At 39.3% G+C, this 22,073-nt stretch overlaps 1 protein-coding gene across 1 annotated transcript in view; it reads right to left on the bottom strand.

Annotated features, from left to right (window-relative positions):
- The window catches only part of PLPPR4 (phospholipid phosphatase related 4), a 42,808-nt gene extending 24,697 nt beyond the window's left edge, over positions 1-18,111 (bottom strand). Inside the window, exon 1 of the mRNA XM_032867202.1 lies at positions 17,675-18,111. Coding sequence (XP_032723093.1) covers positions 17,675-17,896 — 222 coding nt within the window. The 5' untranslated portion in view covers positions 17,897-18,111. The remainder of the gene's footprint in view (positions 1-17,674) is intronic.
- Between the last annotated feature and the right edge of the window lie 3,962 nt (positions 18,112-22,073).

Below are 22,073 nucleotides of genomic sequence, written 5' to 3'. Positions count from 1 at the left end.
ATGGTATGCACTAATTTGGGCACACATATAGAATTGACATATATACATGATAAAATTGCACAGACATCGTTTGAATGCATTTAAAATGAGATTTTAAAAGAGATTTTAAAAGATCCATATAGGCAAGAGTTAAGAATTTTATTCTCCACTTATGTTGTAACCAAGAAAAAAGTGTGAACTAGCTGTTTTTATGTAGCAATACAGAGGTGGGAAATTACCTGAAGATTAGGAAAATAGCTTTCAAAAAAAAAAAAAAGAGATTGATTCTTATAATTACCATCTGCTAAGGAACTTGTGAGTAAAAATAATAGAAGCAATTTTTAAGAGAAAATTACAACAGTTTTAGAAGATAAGGCAAACAAAAGAAATGTGTTTCAAAAGATTACATTTGCTGGATAATATTGATTTTTTGAGGCCTTTTTAAAAAATCAAATCGACGGTATGTATCAATTTTAGCAAAACATTTTCTGGAATCTATCATGACATTTTATCTAGGTCAGATAACTTACTTGCTTTTAGCATGTTGATAATGAAAACAAGCTTTCTTTCTCATTTGTGAGAGTTTTCTTTGCTCTTGGCCCAGAGTAATACAATTCAGTTCCATTCCTTTCCTCTTTCATGGCCATCATGAATGTCGAGTCTTACAAAATCCTCTTAAACTGGTGGTATCAGAGCCTCAAAGAGCCAATTAACATATGTAATATTAATCTTTCTTTGTTTTTTATTTATTCAACAAGTATTTACTGAGAACCTGCTAGCGGTGGGCCTCATTCAGTGTCCTGGGAACAAGCCAAAGTCCTTGTTCTCATTCTCGGTGAGGAAGGCAGATAATAATTTAAAAATTACAATCTGAGAACGAACATGTACTCTAAGGAAGATAAAAGGGAAGGCTGTGGTAATTGAGTGCCTGGATTGCTCTTCTAGATCTGGGAAGGCCTACCTCAGTAGGTATCATTTAAGCAGAGATTTCACAGGACAAGAAAGAACTCGTTGTCTAAAACCCAGGTGAAAAGCAGACTCAAAAGGGAGCAGTGACAGAAGAAAAGTCAGAGAGGTGGATTTGGGGCCAAGCTTGGCAGAGAACTGAAGGCCGTGGCCAGAGTTAATATTTTAGGCAAAGTAGGTTTGGAAGCGCTTTGGAGAATTTAAGCAGAGGTTAATATGACTTGAAATAGGTCTTACAGACATCACTCTGACTGTTGGGTTGAGGATGGATGCGGTAGGTCCAAAGTAGAAGCAGGGTTAAAATGTAGAAGGCTCATCAAAACTTAGCAAATACTCATCGACTAGGTCGTGTGTGTCTGACCCTGGTCTTGAGTGAGGAAGATGGCAGTCGATGACAGAAAACGCCCCGCCCCCACGGAGCTTCCATACTAGTGGAGGCGTGGCCCCTGACCTAAGCCAGGCAAGACATGGACACAGGTAGAGAAGTTGCCAGATCTGGATCTGATTCCGGAGGCAGAAATGACAGGGCTTATTGGCAGTCTAGCCCTGGAAGGAAAAAGAATCAAGGTCCCTGATTTCAAGAACCCTAGGCTTGAGCAGTCGGGTCAGTGGCATCATTTATCGGAAGCAGGAAGGCAGGGAGAAGCTTGAGTAGGAGAAATCTAAGGCTCTGTTCTGTAAGTATGAAAGCTGAGATGCCTCTTAGGTATCAAAATGTAGCTGTAGAAAAGAGTAAGATGCCATTCTGGACCGAGGCTGCTGGTGAAAAGCTGCATGTGACTGATACAGGATGATTTTTTTTTTTTTAATTTTATTATTTAAAAAAAATTTTTTTTTTCACACCTTAGCACATACCCTCCCCAATGTCCATCACCCAGCTATCTTATCTCTCCTATCCCCCTCCCCTCCAGCAACCCTCGGATTTAAACAACACCACACTCAAGAAATTTCAGAATTTTTTTGCACGAGAAATTTCAGAACGAAATTACTTTGCTTTTAATATGAATAATGAATGACACAAGAAGTCAAAGAATGTAACTGTGTAGATTCAAACCACTCATACACAAGAGGTAATCTGCAAGAAAAGGAACATTTTTAAATGTGAATAATAAATTTAATTTTATTTGATTTATTTTTTGTGAATAAAAAGTTTAAATGGGAGGCTGGGAACCAATTCTGGTAAAGTATCCCCAAATCATATAAAAAGTGAAATTTAAAACATTAGTATAATATACTGAAATCAAGTTCAAAGTAGGAGAAATATTAGCAGATCAAAGTAATTTTACTAAAGCTTATGCCACAAAGGAGGTTGTCATAGGTCAACACAGTGATGACAGAATTTTCTACTTCTTACAGTGCAATATTTAATGACATTTCTGGTAATTTTTGCCTTGTAGTTAATCCAGATAAATGTTTCCTTAAAATATTGGCCATGATAATTAATAATATATACTATAGTATAGTATACGGCTTTATAGTTTATATCACTATCTTAATTGCAGCATATTTAGATAAACTACAATGAATCTCAAAAATATAAGAAAACACACTGACACGTATAGGATAGTTAAGGGAAGGAAGCGGTCAGGATTGAGTCTATAACACCATTCTAGGTCTAGGTATGTAAATGAGTTTTCACAAATAAACTGGGTGTGGTTTAAATGGCATGCATAGATAAAAATTCAAACAAGGCAATGTGATAGAATGAAACCAATGCCAGCTTCGGAGACAGGAGAAGTCAGTTTCTCCCCTCATTTATTCCACCAGCTTCTAGAATTCGGGGCAAGCCGCTTCACCTTTCTGGGCCTCATCCATTCTCAGTGAAATGAGGGGCTGCTTACATTGTTATCTACTTCTAGAATTCTCCATGTGCCGGCATGATTTTGGAGACATCTCACTCATTTCTTTTACGTGGTCACTACTCTATATGTATTAGGTCTGCTACCTGTGTCCTCCACATGAGTCATTTCATCCTCTAAGATATTTCTAGAGGATTTCTGATCTTTCTTTCTTTTTCTTTCTTTCTTTCTTTCTTTCTTTTCTTAAGGTTTTATTTATTTATTTGAGAGAGAGAGAATGAGAAAGGGAGAGCATGAAAAGGGAGAGGGTCAGAGAGAGAAGCAGACTCCCCGCTGAGCAGGGAGCCTGATGCAGGACTCGATCCCTGAAATCCTGGACCATGATCTAAGCCGAAGGCAGTTGCTTAACCAACTGAGCCATGCAGGCACCCTAGGCTGATTTTTCTATAGTTCATATCTGATCATGCCTTTTAAGAGTGTCTCACTAACAAAGAAATAAAGTGCCATTTTTTTTTAGAATGACACTTATGATCTTTTATATTCTCGCCTAATCTACTTTGTTTAATTTTGCTCCATACCTACTTTCCACTGTCCTGCTATGTTCCCATTACACTAATGTCTCAAAAGGCATGTTCTAGGCTCTGTTTTACATTACATTTTCACATTCATGTCCCATAAAAATTGTCCTCATAAAGGTCAAGTTGACATGATTTTTTTTCTCCCTGAAACTTTCTCCATGCTCTTTATTCAGAACAGAAGACTCTGACTCCTGTACTCCATATGTATTCTATTATAGGACCTATTTGTCTGCCTTGGACTATAGTTTTTTGTATATCACCAGCCCTAGTCTTAAGATTAACTACTTAAAACTACTTAAAAAGATTAACTTACTTGAGACCTGTGTATCTCACACAGTGCTCCAAATGTTTCAGGCATTCAGTAAATGTTTACCAAATTTAATCAAAAGAAACCAAGACATTACTATTAATTAAATGGAAAACTTGAATGATTTCTTAACAATCCGTAGCATACGCTTTGGGAATGTGGGTGCCAGATATTTTGCCTAGGTCTGTAACAGATTGCTGCATTCAGTCCACACCTTATAAAGTTTCTATTGGTATTCCCAATTTACAGATGAGAAAACTGAGACAGATGTCGGTTACGTGAATTGTCCAGGGGTCACAAAGCTGGTGAGTGGGAGTACCCAGATTCCTATGCAGATGCCCAAGTCCAGAAAACAGGCCATCAACTTCTTTGCTCATGGCTCGCAGCCTACTTTCCCTTCAACATTGCTACAAAAGCTGTGATTGCTGAAGGGGGAAAGGGTGTTGCAGGGAATATGTGATGTTTGAAAAAAGTCACCTACTTCTTAACTCTTAAACAGTTTCTCTATAAACTTCTTTAGCCCCCAAACATGAAAACGGATTTTTTTAAAAATTATTTGTTTATTTGACAGACCGAGAGAGAGTACAAGCAAGGGGAGTGGCTGACAGAGGGAAAAGCAGGTTCCCCACTGAGAAAGGAACCCCATGTGGGACTTGATCCCAGGACCCTGGGATCATGACCTGAGCCAAAGGCAGATACTTAATCCACTGAACCACCGAAGCACCCCATGAAAACAGCTTCTTGTGCTCAAATCTACTACCTGCCTTTTTTTTTTCTGCAGCTCGGTTCACTTTCAGTTACTAAAAGTCATATTTATTAAGCAGTAATTCATATCTAAAAAGAAAACAACTTTTATTGGTTTTTATGTAGGCATTTCCCCATGAGTTATCTAATTTAATACTCATGACCTCTTTGGGAATTGTAAGATAAATTTTGAGAGAAGATCCTGCCCCAGATACGTTAAACAGTGTGCCTGGCTCCTCAGTGCCAAGGCGGAGTAAGGAACCTTATCTGTTCAGTTCCCAGAAGCACAAGCCCCACGTCACCCTGCTGCCGCTCTGGCACATGTCGCCATCTGGCATTAGTCCGGTGTTTTCCAGGAAAGAAGAGCCCCAGGCTTCCGTGGAAATGCCACGTAAGGACAGAGGCGAGAAATGGCCATGTGTGTGTGAGGGGTTTCAACAGCGGCAGCAAGAGTGAAAAGCCCTAGGCACTTTCAAATCACGCTCTCAACGATCTCATATTCCAAGGTCTTAATGCTCTTCCCTGTGCAGTTTCTCCAATGTAATTTTACTATTATTATTATTATTTGGTAATATCTTAAGAACCCTTAATTATATCTTGGATGTTTTCTGCTCTTATCTTCACTTTTTTTTTCCTTGTAAATAACTTCTGGTATAAAATACCAGCTATTGGGGCACCCTTAAATCTCCAGATGCTTTCCTGTCCTCAGTGATTTCTTTGGATCACTTTCTCTAGCTGCACAGGGATGGCCTCATGAATGCCTCTGTCACAGCGATTGCCATATGGGATGGCAGTTGTTCTCTACTTTTCTCTTTTATTCAATGATATGACCCTTGAGAACACAGAAATGGTCTTATTCACATCTCTATCCCCCAGGCCTAGTATAGCAAAGCACATACTCAGTAGCCTCAATGTAGAATAAATACGTACATGGCTGGCTCAGACAGAGATGTTAAGTGTTTTACACAATTCTTGTCGTGTGGCTAATATGATAAAACAAAAATACCCATGTTAAAAGATCCTTGCCTACTTCTCTCACAGAACATGCTCCTATTGTAAATTTCTACAATTCTAATAATGATTTTTTTAAGCACTGAAAAAGACAAGAAACTCAAACTAAGTCCTTCAAATAGTAAAGTTTAAAATAAAAATACATGTCTGTTTTATCACCTGAATATTGATCCAGCATTAGGCTTGGAGTAGTAAGCTTTGTAATCACAGTTTTAACCTCAGGTTTTGAAGATTTGCTCCTCTTACATAAGTAGACAATGAAAGATGTACATTGTCTTGGAAAGCATTTTGTTCTTTAAACCAAATTAGACACTAAGACCTGAGGCTGGGGACCCATACCTCAATTGTTAAAAGTAATTGCTTTTAAATCTTTCTAGAGTTGTAATTTCGTTTTCCTTACAACATATACCTGACTTCAAAAAATAATGGGTACAAGTAGCAATTTAATGCTATTTCCAGGGGCCACTTAAAGTAGTTTACGTTTCTGAACTCTTTGAATCTTCATAAAACCTCTTACTATTATTAGGTACCATTATTATCCCCGCAGATGGGAGAACTGAGCCAAGACAGATGACATGATTTGTGCAAGATTATACAGCTGGTTAGCTAGATTATAAACTCCAAGAAACCCAGCATCTGTGTTCATGTTTGTGATCATTATACTTCCTGCATTTTGCTAAAATTTCCACCTCTGACCTTTGCCTTCACAAAGACAATGAGAAATAGAAAAAATAAACAAATATAAAGTACATTTTAGCTTTATGTACCCTGGATGCCTCCCTATAATTTCTGCTGTGATTGGTATTATGCATGTATTTTTGATATCTCTTAAAAAATTATAATTTTAATATACTTAGATTAAATGACATTTTCACTATCACTTGGATTATTTAATTCATGTAGAGAAAGCATACATATTTTCCCCTGAATGGTCTTACAAAGGAAATACATAATACATTTGGGGTCCAATACATATTTCCTAATATGAAACAACACAGGAGTAAAAAAAAAATAAATATCGTCATGCAATGTCAGGGAAATGAAATCTAACTAAAAATTACTGCCTTTTTGAGACATGGAATAACAAAACCAAAATTCTGATTTTGAGATCTAAAGTGATACCTAATTTTGTGTTATCAACACAGAAATTATTGAATTCTATACATCAGTCATTTGAAAAATTTTTGAGTTGTTTACTAAATTCAGGCACCAAATTTATCATTTAAACTATTTTATGTAAGTACTATTAAAGTTTATATTTTTTACTATGTAATAATTGATTTAAATCTTAACATTTATTAAGTTTATACTTGTAGCTGATATATTTTACTTGACCTACCAATTATCTAGCAAAGGGATTTCTAATCCATTATTTTAGATAAGAATTTAATAATGTCTCGTGAGCCACTCTCTCCTTCAAGCTTGTCTCCTAGATGCATCCTTAGATGCATACTAAAATGCATATTATGAGCCCACCTTCAAGATTAAAGATTTTCCAAGACTGCTAAGGATTTTATTTACTTGAAAGTATCTGTGAAAGATATCAATGAATATAAACGGAATATTGAAGGTAAAATATTCATGTGGGACTGGACATTAATAACTTTTATTTTCTAACATCTTAAAGCTGTGATTAAATTAAGTATAATTGTATCATGTGTTTCATTTTGAAATGCATCAAAAAGTCAGATGAGTAAATATACACACAAAATACAATGTGATGTGATGTACAAGTACATCTGGCAAAGAGACACATTTTATTACTCAAGTTTTAAACAAATACATCTAATTACTACTGAATTACTTAACCAACACAAAAAACTGGGAAAGTCAGTAGTTTGAACCAAAAGTCAAAGAATAAATGAAATCATATGTTTGCATGTGCATGTGCGTGTGTATGTGTGTGTGCGCGCGCCACTTGGCAGACCTTCTAGAATTTCACCTGGTACCATGCACAGATCTTCAGAAGGTGGTGCAGTAGGATGGAAATGTCTCTGAGCTGGAGGGACCATTAAGCATTGTTGTAGCTGATGACATTTTTAAGCAACCTCCCCACCCATTTCAAGAAGTAGCCATCCATTACAGATTTGGTTAACCCTTGCTCATATGCCAAGATTTCAGCAGCCTCTGATTTTGGCAACCCAACCATCTGGTCTGTGTAGCTAAGCAGCTCTATCTTGCCATTGAAGAAGGGGAGGTCCCTGCCCCACTGCCCAAGCTCAGTGTCTGCCCCTCTGTTATGCTTAACTGCCTCTGTCTAGAGTAGAAGTTGTTGTCCTCATTATGGTTTTTAATGTGGCCTGGAAAATGAAGACAGAACACAGGAGAGGATGAGAGATTGAAACACAGCTCACAGAGGTATTTGTGTTTCTTGGGGTCATCTCTTGTTACCCATCTCTCCTCCTCTGTGTGTTGACTTCTGCAATCTTAAAGTGCAAGGGTGGCGATGGAGGAAGGGGCAGAGCCTGTAGTCAGGCAGCTGGGAGCTTTGGAATGGACAGTGTGTAAAATTCTTTTATAGCCCCAGAGAACAGGCATCTTCTGGAAGGTATTGCACTTGGCCCTTCTTGGACATGTCAGAACACATATCCGGGTGATAAAGTCTTAGTGATCTCTTCCCTTGTTTCTGAACTGGACTAGAAAGACAACTAGCCTTTGGAATCAGCCAGAGAAGACTGAGGCCAAGGCTAAGACCAAAGCTGAGGCCCAGTACAGTCTTTATCTCCCTATCTCCAGTAACTTGCAGATTTCTTGACCAATGTGACATTAATGCAACACAAATTTATTGAGACCCTACTACCTTTTCTCTGCTATTTCTATTGCTCTAGAGGTTAGAGTTTAAAAAAAATAAAAAAAATTAAAAAACCAATAATTATCTTAACTATCTCCTGGTCTAACTATCTAAAAGATCACCAGAACCAATATTATCCATGAAATTACTATATACGCATGAGACTTAAATATCAAAGAATCTAGCATCATTGAATAAATTTCTTCATACATCTATTAAATTCAACTGGAAGTTAGAAACCCAATAAGAACCAAAGGTAGAAAAGTTTCAAAAGTTAATTTCTTTCCAGTATACAGTTTACAATAGGGAGTTGCCTGTATTTTGATGTCTTCCCCTGGAGAAGACTCATGATCTAAACCCAAATCTTTACAATTGGAAGCTGTGTTTCAATCACTCAAATCTCAGTTGCTACAATACAAGCATTTCCAGATCATCACACAGGAAGGAAACAACTTGTTAATTCTTTGGTGTGTATCCAACTGTTTCAAAAAAAATTTCAGTGAATTTCACCCCAATAGCACAAGTGAGGTTACTTACTCTCAAAGATTAGATTATCCTTTGATTCATCTTTTCTTGTAGAGTATATATATATATATTTTATCTCATAGATGGCTAAAATGAAACATTAGAATATATGTATTTTGCATGGATAGCTGCCACTGAGTTCATATACAGTACCACAGAATTCTAGAAAGATTTGAATGGCACGGTCTCACAGAGTATGGACCTACCAACATCCTTGGAACAAAAACTTGCAGTAGAGTGTTGCACTAGCATATAGAAAATGTTCAGTGAATGTGAATTTTCCCCCACTGTCAAGGTTAAGTAAGGATACTAAAAGCAAGTGGTTTCCATTTTGTGAATGTGTGTTTTGTGCATGTGTATGTGTGTGCCTGTATCAATAAAAAATAAGCATGCAATCCAACAAGCTTTTATTTATATGTATTTTTATTTTGAAACAGATTACTTTATCACTGTATGCGCATTATAAAACATACCAAAATGTGTGATACAAAAAAAAAAAAAAAAACAGGAAAATAAACTCCTTTCCAGGGAATCTAGTAAAGTCTGAAGCCACATGAAAAATTTACTTTAGATGAGATGACGGGTTGGAGGGTGTTGGCAAATGGGAAAGAGAAAACTCATTTACAAAGCACGGAGTTTCCGTTAGAAATTGCTAGCCATATTGTATAATTTGTATACAGTCAAGGAGTCACAAAAATGAATGTGCCCACAGTACTTCCACCATTTTACAAATGTGGATACTGAGACTTGAAGGAAGTAAGTTACTTGCCCAGAGTTTGCTAGAATGTGTGCCTTATGTAACTTAAAGAGTTATCTATGAAAATTAAAATGATGAGTTCCTTCTTTAAATAATACCACTCCTTGAAGTCTCAAATCTCAAAAACTCCATAGGTATGCCTTACATCATAAAATGAGTATAAGTATACTTAAGAAGGTTTAATTAGAGACCATGGAGATTGATTTAATATTCCATTGTTCAATAATTCACGAGACAGAGCAACATATTTGATGGGATATTCATCAGCATTTACTTTATAAACAAAAACATTTCCATTAGCTGAAAAAAAGAAAGTTAAGGACAAATTTATGTTCATATTAGTTCTGTTTTATTCCATCCGTCCAGTGAAAATTTACTGAAACTCTCCTATGAACTAGGAAATATGCCAGCAATGGTTCTATATTATTTCCATTAATTTAAAAGGCACATAATAAGCAATCAATAAGTATTTATTTAATGAATAAGTGAACTGTCATGAAGATACAAACAGATTACACCCTGGTACTTCATTTTAGTACCCTTTTTTTGGAGACTACTTCATGTAAGATTGGTCTCTTGGGGGTTCCGCCCATGTGGGCTGGGTTTCTGAAGCATGATTAGGACTTTATAAAATGGCTGTTTTACCACCAAGGCATTAAATAGCCCAGGATTTTGGTGAGGACATTAAATTGTAAACACCACATTCACACATAGTTCCATGTTCCCACTCCCAAACAACAGCCTGTTAAACAAACTGATACGTCATTTACCTTTTCCTCTAAATACACTGATTTTAATTCCCAAATTTTTCCCTCTCTTTAATTTATAACTCAGTGGCCTAAGGCCAGTTCTGGAAAAATATACAGAAGCCATCTTGTGACAGCAAATAAGGAAGCAATTATGCTCCCTTATGTTGCGTTAACATAAATGTTTGTGACTTGAAAACAACCAAAGAATAATGGAACTACAGGGCAATTGATTCCGTGTCTAATTACTGACAGGAAAAAACACCTCCACATTAACTGTGTTAAAAAGAACATTTCCGTCCTTAGCTTTCATATTCCAAAATCCACTTGACCATGAGGAATTATTGGAAGTACATTTCTCAGCTAATTAATTCTAGAAAAAACCACAGAAGCTAAGATGCTCATAAATAGACATTTCACTGTCCAAATACAAACTTTTTTTTTTTTTTTACAAACTTCAACGTAAGCGTATAGGACTATTTGGGTTTTAGGCATATTCTTGGACCTCCTTGAGTCTCAGTTACTGCATTTGTAGAAGAGTTAGTATCTACTGCTACTGCCCAGTTGTATTTAAAGGATCAAAAAAGACAATGTATGTGAAAAACTATGATACATTATAATAGAAAATTCAGGGGTTTTTTTTTACTAATGATGTAAATTATATTCTTATTCCTTCAATGTTTGTGAAATTGTGAAATTATACGTGGGGAATTAGGCAATGAGAAAGAAAAATACCACTTCCAAACTCCAGTCTTTAGCTATAGCCATGTTTTTCAAAGAGCCCAACAATTTGGGAAAGCAGAAGATCCATTCACAATTGCTTTAATGTGTTGACTAATGCAATGCCATGTCATGAAACATGTACCCTAGGTCTCGAGATACAACTTTCAAACAACTAGCACAATTTGTTCACATGTAGAATTACAATGACCTGTATTTTTAGTGTTATAATCCAGGGGGACATTTTCTAATATGAGCAATTCTAGAAATAGTAGTAATTAGGACTGAACACTGGAACAGGAGATGGGAGACTCAGGTTCTATTCCCGATCTGATATTCAGTAGAGTGTCTTTAGGTAACTCAATTAACCTTTTCAAGGCACAATTTTCTCATCTGTGATAGAGGAACCAAGCCAGATGTTCTTGGAGTGCAGGATTTTATTAGACTTAATTCTGAAATACAACATTTCCTCACTTTTTAAAATTTTATTTTATTTTATTTTATTTTATTTACTTGTTAAAGAGAGGTTGACTGAAAATAGCCTGTTGTGTATACATACTCTGGCAGGAAATCTGCTGTTCATTGTATCTGTAATATATTCCTGACATAAAAACTGACAATTGTGCCTTCAATGCTATGCATTTAACAAGCCGGTTTAGATGACCCGGATGCCTAAAGGATCTCCATGGTCTGTTCACACACGGGATCCCCATCACCTCACAAGCACTTCACATCTACCTTCTATTTTCTCACACATCTTCTCCTAATTCCCCCATGGCGTGGCCTCTCTGTTTCTGTTATCTCTTTGGGATTCCTTCTTCCCCAGACCTGCAGATTTTCCTTTTCTAAGCTTTATTTCAGTTCCAACTCCTCACTCCGTCCCTGCTGCTCCTTTGGTCCCCACAGGAGACTCATGGGTGCCCTGGGCTCTCCCAAAGGAAGCGCCTTCTGAGGCAGACAGATACCGTGTCATGTACACCTCCAGGTCAGGATTAAATCCCTTCCTGTGAGTAGGAGACAACACTAATGGAGCCCCACATTCAGTAGCTGAATAAAAGAGAAAAACTTTACCTCACAACTCAGAGGGAGCCCTGACCAGGTATCTTTCAAGGACCTGCCTTCAGACACCACAAAGCTAGCCTGGGTATTGCAGCGGCGGGTGTCCCCAACCCACTGCTTTGTTCCATTGAGTAGAGCGTGAGTGAGGGGGAGTAGTGTGACAGCAATGCAACAGTGAGAGGCACCAGCCCTCAGATGCCGGCTGCTTCACTGCATTGCCGTGTGTCCCCACAAACAGCTCTCTGAGCTCCAGTTTGCCGATGTAAAACATAAGGATAATAATCCTTTCTTGGTACTGCCTCAACACAATAGTAATGCTAGTTCTAGGGTAGTTCTCAGCATTAAAGATAATGTAGGGACAGGGTCTGTCACATATAGGAGGACTGAAATTGATTCTTCTACTTATTATTATTATTGCCATTGTTGTCGTTAGTCTCCTCTGAGATTGGTAGAAGCCAAATACTTTTCTTCCTTTTTCTTTCTATTAGAGAAAAGTAGGCCACAGAACATTACGAGTGACGTGGCTGTGGAGAGTAGGATAGTGATGGTGCCTAAAACAGCACAGAATTTCCCCAAAGCAGGTACTGCATACCTATCAATATTTGGTATTTGTGGAAATGTCCTCATTTAGTCTCTCTAAAACTTGGGAATCTATTCTCTATTTCCTTCTTGTTATTCATTCACCAGAGGACTTTGCACACTGTGACTCTAAAAGAGGAGGAAAAATTTGTCAGCTCATCTCTGTTGGCAGGTTTGTGGGACTACTTTGAGCAGACTACTTCACCATGCCGCCCAGAAAAGGGAAAAGCCTCCAGCTACTATTTTCGTACATGCAATGCAGAAATGTGATTTTGTACTTCTTACTGATGCCAAAGTTTATGGAGAAAGAAATAAGCTAGCTATATTTCCCAGAGAGAAGATCAAATGAGTTATATAATTTTCACACAGATCACGAGCTAGAACAGAAATCGTGTGACTTCAGGTTTGCTATGATTAAGAATCTGGGAACACTTTCCAGGGGGAAGAAAACAAAATTCAAATTAATGTTTTATCAGGACACCAGAATGTCTGCGCATGGTGCTCAGACTGACCGAACTAGGATATCTGTGCTCAAAGGCTTTTGGAAGTTCTCCAGGTCAGACGGCAACCAAGAAACAAGGGCTTTTACTCTGGAACACACTGTCTGGTTACCAAGCCTAGAGTAATTAACCTGCATTAACAAAATCTCAAGACATAGCCATTGTTAAGCACAACATTCAAACTAGTGAACACCTTCTGTATGATTTCAAGTTTGTTGTGTTTAAAATATTCTGAATCTGGAATTCTTCAGATACTGCTATTTGATGCTTAATGGCGAGAGATGATATTCTCACTGGACCTGGGTTTGTGCCTGCCTGTGTGTGCAGGGGTGTGTGTGTGCGTGTGTGTGTGTGTGTGTGTGTGTGTAGAAAAACAAGAATTTCCAACCATCTGTCTCTGTAATCCTATAAAAATATCCTTGCATATTGGTCAAACACAGCTTTCAACCTCCATAAAAAGAACATTAGATTAGTAATTAAAATATAGGTCATAAAACAGAACATTTAAATGAAAAGAAGCTATTTTCTATTTATTTATTAAGAATTTATGCCTTTCTGGCTTAAAGGGTATTTGTCATTTGTTTATATTACCTACAGAATTGATGTGAACTCGTATCTTTGAACAGGATGACTAATGAGAACAAAATGGTGAGTCTGAGCACAGGTACAACCATTATAATGCCTTGTATAAAGGAAATGCACTAGGCACACAGATAATCAACCTTATCTCACATAATTTTGGGTGATTAAGCCTGCAAGACCTTTCACTAAGTGTAGGTGTGCTGCCAGTGCAATTGCCACCGAAAGTGATACAACCATCAGCTGGAGAGTGCTTTGGAACTTTAAAGGCAAAAGAAACCTTTTCTTCAGTGGAACATTCCTTTTTAACCTGCTTTTCTGTCCAAACTGATAGGGCCTTGGATGTGCTTGTCAGAGAGTTCCTTTTGAGTTGAACAAGGCAAAACCGAATTAACAAACTAGATCATAGAGGTACCGTGCTGGAAATCATCATGTGTTTTTTCAATCACCATGTACTATTAATATATTTCATTACTGTCAGCCATAAGCCCCTTCATCAGCAGACAACTGGCAGCATAAACCAAAGGTGTAAGAGAAATGAATTCTAGGGGCACCTTGGTGGCTCAGTGGGTTAAGCCTCTGCTTTTGGCTCAGGTCATCATCTCAGGGTCCTGGGATGGAGCCCCGCACTGGGCTCTCTGCTCAGTGAGGAGCCTGCTTCCTCCTCTCTCTCTGTCTGCCTCTCTGCCTACTTGTGATCACTACCAGGTAAATAAATAAAATCTTTAAAAAAAAAGAGAGAGAGAGAGAGAAATGAATTCTATCCATTAATTTAATGTTTGCTTCACTTTGAGTTTGGTGGTGAACTGGGACAAGATTACCCGCTATTAGTGGCTGAACCACTTAGCCCAGTGCCCACAAGGATGCAGTCTCCACCCTCTGACATTCTGCACCTGGACTGCCAGCGTCTCCACTCTTTCTCTGTACCTGGTCATGGGGAGTTGTTGAAGGGACCCTAGCTGCTAACTATTGAGTCCGTATGGGGAGTGGACCCTGTCCACCAACCCTTTGCATCTAGAGGCGTCCTGTGAAGGAGGAACTCAGCTGAGGAGGATGGTCTGTTATCAGGCAAAAGTGTCATCTTCGTTGATGTATCCTTACTTGAAACTACATATTTGTGTTTACCAGTGGAGGCCATAGGCAGTAACTCTGCCCTGTGAATATTCTTTCAGTGTGTCGAGAGAGACAGTGGGTGCCAGGAGCACATGGTCTGAATCCATACCCAGCTCAACCTCTGACCTGGCTTCTGGGCAAGCTGTTCAGTTTCCATGAGCTTCTGTTTCTTCTTCTCTGAAACATAGATAGTAATAGTGTCTCTCTTAACGAGAACCTTTGAAAACTAAATGAGATGGTGCAGGTAAAGCATTTAGTTTGCTTTATTCTTAGTAGCTATTAGGTGCTTCATAATTGGTTGCCATTATTACTGTACGAACTGTAAATAGCACTCTGTTGGTTATTCTCTCCATTCTGGCCATCAAAATTGGTCCATTTCAGGAATGCTATGGAACCCAAACCACCTCTGGAAATTGGGGAGGAGGTGGGGGCTTAAGTTACTGCCTGAAGTAACATAGAAAGGCTTGAGATATGGGCTTTGGGCTGATATGGGATGGAAGATTCATTCATGTTTCACTTTTCTGTTTTAATTACTAAGGTCTTGGGAAACTATGTTGTAAGACAAAGTGTCATTATTCTAGGGCATTTTACTGACATCTTAATTCCTGCTACTTATTCATCCTCCAAAGGAAATACAAAGCTCATTTTCACTGGCTTCAAAATGAGTCACTCCAAAGAAGCTTGGTAGTGCATCCTGTCAACCCCTTAAATAATTGGTGTACTAATGTCTTCTCCAATTTTCTAGAGGCTCTTTAGTGCTTCATTGTGCATTGAAGTTTCAGGAAGATAATCTGCAATCCGATTTTTGTGGCTCTCACTTTGTGTTACCCCCAGGATATAATGTCATTAATGCTCATTCAAACTCCATGCATAGTCTTCAAGTCTTCAAGCTATTCTATAGCTTGCTCTGCTAAGGAATTTATAGAGGGTTATCTGAACGGATCAAAGGGAATGTAATGATTTGGGGTGATTTCCACTCATGCAAAAGAAGTGACATTTGTGAGATGTTTGTTCCTAGAGATATATTTCAAAAGCATTATGAGGCATTTTTATTTATAAAATTTTAGATTAAGGGATATGTATGTACCCCTGTGAAAGGTCCTTCAAAAGTGCACACATAGACTCTTTAAAGACATATCCTTAATTCTCTGGTTTGCATCCTCTTTCATAAAAGTATTTGCTTTGAAGCCATACAGCTGCAATCCATATGTGGTCAGCTTCTACCTGACCTCAGGTGTGCTCCATCCTGGAGGTGGAACCCAGAAATGAACTGATTCCTCCTAGAACACATAAAGGGTCCAGATATGGATGAAAGTGCTTTAGTATAAAACCACAGTGGCTTAGCAATGCGACAAGTGGCCTGACATGATTTAGCTTAAAGTCAGGTATCCCGTTTTCTTTCTATTTATTTTCCCTTTTCATCATGGAATCTTCTGCTGCCCACATTTTTCTGAAGGAAACTATGATCTTTCAACAAAATTGTCTAAACCATGACCTTAAAATCCCTTGTGAAAGAGAAAAGATAAAAACAAATTAATCAATTAATTACTTTAAATAAATAGGATACCTCTTTTTTTTTTCATTTTTCTTTTTTTTCTCTTTCCTATGGGTCATGGATGAAGGAGTCACCCATCATTTTTCTGAGACTCATGCAAGTCACATACATCTTTCTTAAAACTGAAACCATTTTTAGAATTTGGGACACCTAAGAGAAATTTGCAAATATTCTGTCCTCTACAAGAACAATCTGACAACGTCCCTTCCCCCAAGTTTCAAGGCAGTGGCTATCATTCAATATAGATAAGCCTCACCATCATCAAATACAAAATCTACTATCTGTACTTGGAAGTACTAAACCTCCATATTTGCCTGAAAAGACAACCAATGAAAGATATTTACAATTCAGCAACACTCTAATACTCTCTGTTGCAATCCAGGTTTTAATTACAGAACATAATTTTATGACTACAACCATCTAATTTCTCCAAACCTATCCAATGTATCTCTTTCCTACCTATGACTTAATAAACCTCTTGCCTAAAAAATGTCTTCCTTATGCAATGGACCACGGTGCATGGAATCACTGTACCTGTCAATCTTTTTAACCCTTCCACAAATTGTTCCTTTCTTAAATACTGCATTTTGGTAAGTTAGAGGTTCATTACGATTACATCTGCATGTTAATTGCTTATCTATAGTACTGCTCAGCACAAAATAAATGTACATGTAGAAATCATGCAAAAGCAGATGGTGTCACATATTTTAAAAATATTATACATACATATATACATACGTATACACATGTATAATTTTTTGTTAACCATGGAAAATGGCCAATAGGTTGATGCCTAGAGAAGCAGACCCAATTTTAGAAGCAGACGTGAGCACCATAATAATTGTAATAAGGGAATGTTGTTTGTTGTTGTTGTTGTTGTTGTTTAATAAAGCAGTCAGTAATTCTAATGCTCTATAAACGTCTCCAGACCTCATACATTCTGAGCATGGCTGTGTGCATCTGAATTCTTACCAAAAGCTCACAGAGTTCTAGATACGGACTCGTAGACTGAAAACACAAATCCCGAAATATTGGCATCATGGCCCCTGTGGGCCACGGACGCTTTGCCCACCGGCAGAGCCGGAGGGCCAGAGAACTAGCCCCACACTCACTCACACAGGTATCTCTTCCCTGCAGGCCACCCAGCAGCGACACCACCAGTGATAGTCACCCCTGGCCGGCAGACACTCACAGGCACACTCGGGGGAGCTCCGGAGAAACCTAGGGGAAGGGGGAGGGTCGGGCATCTAGGGCAGCGGCGCGCACCCCCACACAGTCTCCGCGCCTCCAACACCTTCCAGGACCCGAATTCGCTCCCGAGCTGCCCTCAAGATCTGCATTATGCCAAAGAGCTGAACCAACTCACCTCCACGAAATAAAAGCAGGGCAAGAGGGTCACGCTGTCCTTGATCACTTTGCCCTTTGGCCTCTCCTTCGCCGACATCCCTGCCGCCTGCCCGAGTCCGCGTCCTCCCCCTGGCGAGGTGTGCACCGCGCAGCCGAGGCGAGCTGCCTTCTCCAGCCGCAAGCGCCCGGCGCTGCTGATGTCACATTCCCCGCGGGCACCGCTGGAGCCAGCGCGTTGCATGCAGCGCCCCCGCCTTTCCCCGCCCCTCTTTGCAGCAACCCGGCGGCTCCCTGAACTGGCAGGGCCCCTTCCTCCCGCTACTCCGGCCCCTGCTCCCGGTTTTGTTCCACCGGGAGATGTCCAGCTACCTCCTGCAAGCTGTTGCTGCAATGGCTTCCCCTCCCTGCCACCCTCCCTCTGCTCTCCACCGCCCTTGCCAGGCTCCGCGCTGTTGGAGCTTGACGTCAAGAATCGAAAAGGGTGAGACGCACCCCTGGATATTGCAGCAGCGAGGCTGAGAAGCTAAGACACCCACGTCCCCCCCCCCCCACGAAAGCCTCCTGAACCGCTGGAGGCGCTTACTTAAGAATTGCTGGAGAGCGGAAGCCCGGCTCCTGCGCACTGACCCACAGAATGAACACTGACCTCTACCTGCGTGAAATTTAAAACTTGGATCCCACACTGAAAAATAGGCCTGGTGGGAATTTAGAGATTGCTGGCTGCTATCCAGGAAAGAACGCCCCTTTTGAGGGAGGTTTCTCTGCCTAGGGTACTCCCTGGCCCCCTACAACACCTTCCTGCTGATAAACACCATCACCTCTCTGGGAATGGTGAGGGTTCCCTGCACCAAGGGAAGCTGGTGTGTGGGCATCCTCATGGAGCCCAAAGGCCAGGGCTGTTCTAACGGCATCCTCCAGAACAGAGCCAACATCACAGTCTTAACTGTGATAGGAGGCACCTCTTCAGACATTAACAATCTAGAATAAGTCCTCCCCACCTTTTGGCAGTGAACTTGGCTGGTCTCAACTGTGTGATTATTCTGACAACCTAGCAAGGTCAAGTGATACAGAGGAGAAAAACACCCAGCAAATATAAAACACTGTATATACTGTATTAGGCTGATAAAGATAACCCACTCCCATGATCACGTGCCCCAGTATCTTCAAGGTCTCCATTTCAAGCGTCTGACCGCCAACCAAGGCAGACATTCCCACCTCAATTCCAGTTCGCTCATGACCTCATCTAAACAATGAGCACTCAAATGCCCAGCCTCCAAATACCATCGCATTGGGGGTTAGCATTTCAGCCTAAGAATTTTGAGGGGCACAGAAATTCAGTCCACAGCACACTCCAGTAGATCTAGCATGGAGACAATCTGATCCACCAATGTCCACATTTCACAGGCAGTAGCATCTTATGTCTTTATTTTCTCGGGTTCTAAGAATTCTTAGCAAAAGCTCACAACTGTACAAACCTTCATGTTCTACCTCCCTATGCACCACACCTAGAAAGCAAAATCCCAGCCTGAATTGAATGAGATTCTCTGCCCTTGCCAGAAAAACTGAAGGTGGGTAGAGGAAAACACACAACCATGTGGTGTTGTCTCACATTAGAGTGATGACCAACCACAAACTTCAAACAGGCCCTGATACCCGACTTTTTTTTTTCCATAGTCCGTTCACTTTCTCACTCTCTGGGGACCAACTCACACTTTCTTTTTCTTCAAATCTTGTCATTCTCAGCTAATGACATCAACTCATTTTACCCAAAGAGTGGAAGTATTCAGAAGAAAACCATTTTATCTTCCAAAGCTGACTACTTGCCCCATTCCTCACCCTCCACAGCTACCACCGTCTCTTCCTTGCACTGACACAATAACCTCCTGACTGTTCTGCCAGCTTCCACTCATGTTAGTCCTGTAACCTATGAACCATTTCCTATGCAGGAGGAGCCAGAATGATCTTCTGAAAAGTAAATCCAACTGTGTCACTCCTCTGCCCAAACCCTCTAAGAGCTCTCCATCACACTCAAGAAAATCTAACCTCCCCAGCCTCAGGGATTTTGCACACACTGTTTCTTTGTCCCAGAATGCTCTTCTGTCAACATTGCATGGCTTAACCTCTTACTTAATTCATACCTTTGCCCAAATTTAAACTCTTCAGGACCAGTGACTCCACCTAGATAGCATTAATCACCTCAGGCCTCCGTTACTCTTTATTCTTACGTATTATTTTGTTTTTCTATACAGACCTTGTCACTATCTGATAGCTTATCAAGTATTTATTGGTCAATTTTTCATTGACTTTTATTGACTTTATGTCCCATTAGAATATAAGCTCTAAAAGGTCAGTAAGTCTTATCTAGTAACTAGAATTGCGCTTGGCAAATAGGCATTCAGTAAATATTTGTTGAAGAAATGAATCAATCAATTAAATGATAGAGGTGGGTAGGGGTATGGGTAGAAAGAACGAAAACAATGCATACAAAACCATGTAAAATAGTTTCTTCCATATACTAAATGTTCAATGATGGTTAGTTTATCAACCATCATGCTATTAATCAGCAATTATACTTCTCATCACTACCAAAGTTCTTCTGTAGGGATTTCCTTTTTCCAACTCTCTTAGTACCTCAACAGAATTTGCAATTCTTGGTAGTGGTAAAAAATAAGTTAGAAAATTTCTGAATTTATCATCCAGGAAACTCAGCTTTTCTATATGAAGGGGAGGTAAAAACAGAAGGCTAAAACTGCAGTTCCCTAATGTCATTAGCCAAGAGCTGAAAACCTGTGATAAAATGTCAGAGACGCATGCTGACCACACCTCAGTAATTCAAGAAATTATTGAAACATTAGAAAGGTACATTCCTTTTCTCTCTAGGTGGGCTGACCAGTGCGACCTGACCGCATGGTCTGGGATCAGGAAATGCTTCAGAATTCAAAGCCCAGTTCTTACTGTAAATCCTTTATCCCTCCCTTGACCAGATTCTCTTTTCTTCTCTCCCACCTCTTTTAGAATATTTTCTTTCCCTTCTAAAACCATTTCACAAAACAATGCAGCTACCTTTTGCAATCCCCCCAATACTAAACACAATAATAATTTTATATTGGAGTAACAGTGTGATGTATTTTACCTACTCTAACTTTTGATGTTCAAAACAATGCAATGAACAGGGCAAATTATTTCCCTCTTTCAAAGAATCATCTTGTAGATGCAATTCAGAGGTGGAAAACATTAAGAAATAAAAGACTGAACCAGAAGAGAATGAGATTTGGAGTCAGAGACCAGAGCTCAAGCCCAGGATTTATATTTGAAATCTGCTTTCAAGCAAGTCATTCCACATTTCAGTTTCTTCTTAAAAAAAAAAAAAAATAAAATGTATTTATTTTTTTATATTATATATATATATTTATATTTTTATATATCTATATAATATATATATTTTATTATATATATATAAAATATATATATTTATATATATACATATATATATGTATACAGTATACATACATATATATATGTATATAGAGCAAAGGAGCGAGTAAGAGTGGTGCAGGGTGGGGCAGAGGGAGAGGGAGAAGCAGACTCCCTGCTGAGCAGGGAGCCTCCAGCAGGCTGGATCCCGGGACAATGGTATTATGACCTTATTACCTAAGCGGAAAGCAAACACTTAACTGACTGAGCCACCTGGGTGTCCCAACATATCGGGTTCTTAATACATTAAATCACAGACATATTGGCCCCATCTGACCCCTTGGGAGCTCAAATATGACAATATATGTGAAAACACTTGTGACATTATCAGATTGGTCCATCCATTCAACCTACAAATCTTGATTAACCCCTCTCCCACTACTTGGAAGTCACTTTTCTTACTGGATACCCATTGGATAAAATAATAGATATGGTTCCTGCCCTCACAGAAATCAGAGTCTAATGCAGGTGGAAGGAAAGATGTGCAGGACAATAAATTAATCAATAACAATAGAAAGCACTTAGATGATACTCACTACAGATGAGTCACTGTTAGAAATGTTTTGCACCAGTTAACCTCCTTTAAATCTTACAACAACTTTAAGAACTGCATACACTGGCTCACATTTTTGGGTTACAGGACCTGAGACTCAGAAAGGTTAGTTATTGTGCACAAGGGCAACAACTACAATTACCTGAGATTTTGAACCTAGAACATTACTCCAAGCTCTGTGATATGTTGATATACTGATATGCTGATTTTTTTTTTTTTTTTTCCAGGCTCCATGCCTATGTGGAGCCCAATGCAGGGCGTGAACTCGCAACCCTGAGATCCAGACCTGAGCTTAGATCAAGAGTCAGATGTCCAACCAACTAAACCACCCAGGGGCCCCTCCAAACTCTATGATCTTAAGGGCTACTACACACACTGCCTCTCTTAACAA

Source organism: Lontra canadensis, unplaced genomic scaffold (assembly GCF_010015895.1).
Source record: "Lontra canadensis isolate GAN:19392208 unplaced genomic scaffold, GSC_riverotter_1.0 scaffold33, whole genome shotgun sequence".
Classification (NCBI taxonomy): Eukaryota; Metazoa; Chordata; class Mammalia; order Carnivora; family Mustelidae; genus Lontra; species Lontra canadensis.
Note: the sequence above shows the minus strand (reverse complement) of the source record. Positions and strands in the feature narration are given on the sequence as shown.